Consider the following 6,007-nt stretch of genomic DNA (forward strand, 5'->3'; position numbering starts at 1 on the left):
GACCCCTGAAGATGGGGAGTAGGGGGCTTGGTAATCTGTGTGCTTAACTGGGTGTGCCAATACTGGCCCCCAAAAGGATTTTATAAGTAGAGTTTGTGCTCATGCACTTTCTGTATATTAGTTTTTGTCTTTTGCCTGTTTATTTCAGTCTGGTAATAGGCATTCATTCCTCTTCTTTATTTCTTAAATTGGTGATTACTTTACAATGTTTTCTGCCACTAACCTAACATTTAAATATAGTAAATGGTTTAAAAGAAATGTCTGGTTAATTTGTAGTGCATACATTATTTCCTTTAGACTGTTTTCAGAGCCATATGCAAAATAAACAGTTTGGCAGTTAGCCATGAACTCTGCCAGTACCTGTGTTCTTTACCCCGTTGAAACAACTGTTAAATGATTCTCTTCTAGTTTCTAGTGCACTAGTAACACTGACATTCCACAGCATGATTTTTTAAAAAGATTTTATTTAATTATTAATGAGAAACGTAGAAGGAGAAAGAGCCAGACATCACTCTGTTACATGTGCAGCCGGTGATTAAACTCAGGACCTCATGCTTGAGAGTCCGATGCTTTATCCACTGCGCCACCACCTGGACCACCCACAGCAAGATTTTTATCTATTTGTTTTCATGTTGTGGTGAAGATCAGCATAGAGCCTCATACATACAAAATGCTGATAATTTCCCTTGTATTTTTATTTATTTATTTATTTATTATTAGATTTTTAAGAAAGATTTTTATTAATTTATTTATTCCCTTTTGTTGTCCTTGTTGTTTTATTGTTGTAGTTATTATTGCTGTTATTGATGTTTGTTATTAGATAGGACAGATAGAAATGGAGAGAGGAGGGGAAGACGGGGGAGAGAAAGACACCTGCAGACCTGCTTTGCCGCTTGTGAAGTGACTTCCCTGCAGGTGGGGAGCTGAGGGCTGGGATCCTTCAGCCGGTCCTTGCGCTTTGCACCACATGCGCTTAACCCACTGCACTACTGCCTGACTCCCCCCTTGTATTTTTAGACACACCAAGGGGGAGTCACTATCATCTACCATCCCTGGTGCTGTCTTTTGTGTGCCCATGTGGTGTTAGTGATCTAACCCAAGGGCTTACACATGGAAGGCATGCACTCTAATACTAAGCCACCGCTGGACTCATCTTACTTATTTTTGGTTAAATAGGATTTTTTTTTCTTTGCTATTAATACTTAGGTCTTCTGCTCAGATGGTGTATAAAACTTGTTAGTCATATTTCACTCCTGACACTTTTAGTGTCTAAGCACAGCCACGCTGATGGCAGCAAGCATCAGAGGTTTAAAAAGTATAGATCAGTGGCAACATTACATTTTTGTTTCAACTCATATATGACTAGTAATGCTAAAGTTTACTAAATGTTGATTATGTCTAGGCATTTTTCTAGGAACTTTACATGTTTTGATTTCTCTCTCTGTAACTAGCCTTTAAGTTAGGTACTGTTTTTATCTTTCATTTGTTGCCATGATTTGGACTGTCAGGGAGGTTGGTTTTGGAGGCTGTAGACTTTTTCTTTTAAGAAAAATTTTAAAATATTTATTTATTTATTCATTCCCTTTTGTTGCCCTTGTTTTATTGTTATAGTTATTATTATTGTTGTCGTCGTTGGAGGATAGGACAGAGAGAAATGGAGAGAGATGGGGAGAGACAGAGGGGGAGAGAAAGACATCTGCAGACCTGCTTCACCACCTGTGAAGCGACGCCCCTGCAGGTGGGGATCCAGGGCTCGAACCGGGATTCTTATGCCGGTCCTTGTGCTTTGCGGCACCTACGCTTAACCTGCTACGCTATAGCCCTTCTCCCGGAGGCTGTACTCTTAACCCCATAGACTCAGGTTGCTTATAGAACTCAAAGCAGGATTTGACAGGATCTGGAGTAGGACACCAAAGTAAAAACCCTGGGTTAAGGTTGAGGGTATATGTTTGGCTTCATGGGGCGGTTGGGGATGGGGTGGTTGTGGGGGGGTGGGATAGGACAGTCTTTGGTGGTGGGAGTGGTGTTTATGTATACTCCTATTAATCTATAGTCATATAAAACACTATTTAAAAAAAGAATACATGTTCTTTGTAAAAAATGCAAGAGAAGGTAAAAAAAAATTCATAGTCTGTGAGTCTGGCATAGAGTGGTAGCGCAGCGGGTTAAGCCTACGCAGCTCGAAGCACAAGGACCACCATAAGGATCCCAGTTCGAGCCCCAGGCTCCCCACCTGCAGGGGAGTCACTTCACAAGCGGTGAAGCAGGTCTGCAGGTGTCTTTCTCTCCCCTTCTCTGTCTTCCCCTCCTCTCTCCATTTCTCTCTGTCCTATCCAACAACGACGACATCAATAACAGCAACAATAATAACTACAATAACAATAAGATGAGGGCAACAAAAAGGAAATAAACAAAAACAAACAAATAACAACAAAAAAATCATAGTCTTATAACCCAGAAGCAAATACTGATAATTTGGTGAAAAAAAAAAAAAGGTTTATGATCTCATGCCTAGTTACTTAAACATTTATTTTCAAATTAAAAAAATTATTATATTTATTTACTTATTGGATAGAGACATCCAGAAATCCATTGGGAAAAGAGAGATAGGGAGAGAGACAGAGAGACACCTGCAGCACTACTTCACTATTCGCAAACTTTCCCCCTGAAGCAGGGGGATCAGGGGCTGGAACCTGTGTCCTTGAGTATTGTAACATGTGCGCTCAACCAAGTGCGCTACCTATCACCCGACCCCAACATTTTTTCATATTTATTTTTCATGTTGTTGTAACATATGCATGCATTCTTTCAGGTTATAAGCTCCAGGTATAACTTTTAGTAGCTATATCATATCTATAACTGTACTATAGTTCATTCTAAACTTTAATTATTCCCCCTGACTACTTAGGTATGTTGTTTGCATTTTTCTAGTGTTCCAAACAATAGCAGATTAACTATCTGTCTCTAAAGCTTTTTGTGAACTTAGAGTATTCTCTTAAAAATTTTGTCTTTTGAGAAATAATGTCAAATTTCTTTTCCAAAATGATTGTATGTACACCAGCCATGACAAAAGTAGTAGCCATACTGCTTTGAGTATTGTTTACAAATATTCAATGTTTATAAATAACCCAAATTTGAGGGTTTTTTTTCCTTTTCCTCCAGAGCACTGCTCAGCTCTGACTTATGGTGGTGCTGGGGATTGAATTTGGGACCTTTGGTGCCTCAGGAGGAAAGTCTTTTTGCATAACCATTATGTTTTTTCCCTAGCCCTTATAAACCCAAATTTGATAGATTAAAAAAACTTTAGAAGTCTAAACATATATCCTGAGATGTTTATTAAGCATGCATTGTTTCCTTTTGGGGGCAAGAGTGTCAGGGATAGAACCCAGGGTCTCAAACATTTGGCATTGACTTTTTTTTAACTATTAGGAATTTCCTGGGGGTTTGTGGCTTTGCAGTTCTGCCACTCCCAGTACACTCCAGTTTTTGTAAAGTGTGCGCATAACTGAGTGTGCCACCACCTGGCCCCTGGACTCTAGTTTTTGTTTTTTCTTTTTTTTCATAGAGCGGTGAGACACTGTATTACTGCTTTACTATTTTAAAACTTCCCCTTTGTATAGTGTTCCTATGTGGTGCTCAGGAGTTCAAACCTGGGTCTCTGCACATGGCAAAATGGGTGTCTCCCCGCTCAGCACCCAGTAGACAGTTTAGTTGGTAGATATTCAGGGATTTTATTCTAAATCAGCAATACTCAATGATGCTCCTGTTACAGAAACCCAGCACAGCAATGGAATACCTTGCTGCCCACCTCTCCAAAATCCACGGACTGGACTGGCACCCTGATAGTGAGCACATTCTCGCCACCTCCAGTCAAGACAACTCTGTCAAGGTGAGTGGTACCCACTGATCAGCGCTCTGGGATTTGTGACAGCACTTTTAGAAGGAAAGGCTCAGCAGGTGTAGCATAGCATGTATGTGTCTGAAATAACTGCTTTGGGAGGCACTGAGCCAGTATACCTGGCTATGTATGTGTGATATACCACAGGTATCTGATGTAGCTACTGATATTTAAAAGCAAAAAATTTTTTTAGTTCATTTAACATTGGTCTATAAAATTGTAAGATTTCAGGGTTATAGTTTCACTCCTACATATCTTTGTGTGTACAGCTTGCCACACCCACCACTGAAGTTTACACACACACACACACACACACACACACACACACACACACACACACGTACACACAGTGCATTTATTTTAGATCATATGATCTGAAATAAATGTGTATGTATGCACATCTACATGTATATATGTATGAAGGAGAAAAGCCCACAAAATTGTTAAGGGTTGCCAACTTGACAAATAGTCTACTAGGGTGGCAAAACTAGAATTTTTTTCACATGACTACCATTTGTCTGCAAATGTTTTGGCATCACCAATGATAAGCATTGCCAAAGTCAGCAGTAAAGTTGTTTTGTTAGAGACTCTCTAATTTACAGGAAATGCTTATGGATTTATGTGTTTTGGTAATCCTGTTATTTGTGGCTTATCTCTGAGGGCAGTGTTTTTATTTTTCCTTTCCAACTTTGGGAAGAAGTGAAACACTTGGTCAAAAAGATGCAGGCCACAAAATCAGTCTCACTCCTTAGTTACTCCTTGTGGTCAGACTTCTGCCTTTAAGAATAGAGATTTGACCACAGAAGTTTGTTTAGCAATTTTGTGATTCAGCACCATTAGTCTTTTTTTTTTTTTTTTCCTCCTCCAGGGTTATTGCTGGGCTTGGTGCCTGCACCATGAATCCACCACTCCTGGAGGCCATTTTTTTTTCCCCCTTTTGTTGCCCTTGTTGTAGCTTTGTTGTGGTTATTATTATTGCCCTTGTTGAGGCAATTCGTTGTTGGATAGGACAGAGAGAAATGGAGAAAGGAGGGGAAGACAGAGAAGGGGAGAGAAAGACAGACACCTGCAGACCTGCTTCACCGCCTGTGAAGCAACTCCCCTGCAGGTGGGGAGCCGGGGGCTCGAACCGGGATCCTTACGACGGTCCCTGCGCTTTGCGCCACATGCGCTTAACCCACTGTGCCACCGCCCGACCCCCAGCATCATTAGTCTTAAGGCTTTATTTACATAGGCATAGACACATACGCTGTCTTTTGGTATGGTTAGCAAAACAGTAGTCATATACTAAAGCTTAAAGGTTAGCTTCTGTCTTGAGGTTTATAAATTCTGTGGAGCTGTGAAATATACTTTTTTTTGGTGTCAGAAGGGATTTATTTGTTTTGTATTTAAGTTTTTGTTTTTATACCATAATCAGCTTGCCTCTCAAGTTCAGGAACCAGGAAGTAGTCAGTACATCTCTATTTAAATTTATTTGTTTATTTATTTATTTCCAGTTCAGCTCTAGCTTATGGTGGTGTGGGAGAATTGGACCTGGAGGGAGTTGGGCTGTAGCGCAGCGGGTTAAGTGCAGGTGGCACAAAGCACAAGGATCAGCATAAGGATCCCGGTTCGAACCCCGGCTCCCCACCTGCAGGGAAGTCGCTTCATCAGGTGGTGAAGCAGGTCTGCAGGTGTCTGTCTTTGTCTCCTCCTCTCTGTCTTCCCCTCCTCTCTCCATTTCTCTCTGTCTTATCCAACAACGACAACAACAATAATAACTACAACAATAAAACAACAAGGGCAACAAAAGGGAATACATAAATAAAATAAATATTTAAAAAAAAAAGAATTGAACCTGGAACTGAGCCTCAGGCATGAGAGTCTATTTGCATAACCATTATGCTATCTACCCCTGCTCTTATTTAATTTTAATTAATTAATTAATTAATTGGACAGAGAAAATTTGAGAGGGAAAGTTGGGAGGGAGAGAGATAGAGAAAGATACCACAGCACTGAAGCTTCCTCCAATACGGTGAATCCTGGGTTCAAACCTGGCTTGTGTGTATAACAAAGCAGTTCACTTTGCAAATGAGTTATTTTGCTGTCCCCAATATATGTATACCTATA

The 6,007-nt window shown here is 40.3% G+C and overlaps 1 protein-coding gene across 1 annotated transcript in view; it reads left to right on the plus strand.

Annotated features, from left to right (window-relative positions):
- LOC132536421 (GATOR complex protein WDR59-like) overlaps positions 1-3,907 on the plus strand; it is a 45,913-nt gene extending 42,006 nt beyond the window's left edge. The window contains exon 8 of the mRNA XM_060184251.1: positions 3,773-3,907. Coding sequence (XP_060040234.1) covers positions 3,773-3,907 — 135 coding nt within the window. The remainder of the gene's footprint in view (positions 1-3,772) is intronic.
- Positions 3,908-6,007: the final 2,100 nt, after the last annotated feature.

The sequence above is a fragment of the Erinaceus europaeus genome, unplaced genomic scaffold (assembly GCF_950295315.1).
Source record: "Erinaceus europaeus unplaced genomic scaffold, mEriEur2.1 scaffold_462, whole genome shotgun sequence".
NCBI lineage: Eukaryota > Metazoa > Chordata > Mammalia > Eulipotyphla > Erinaceidae > Erinaceus > Erinaceus europaeus.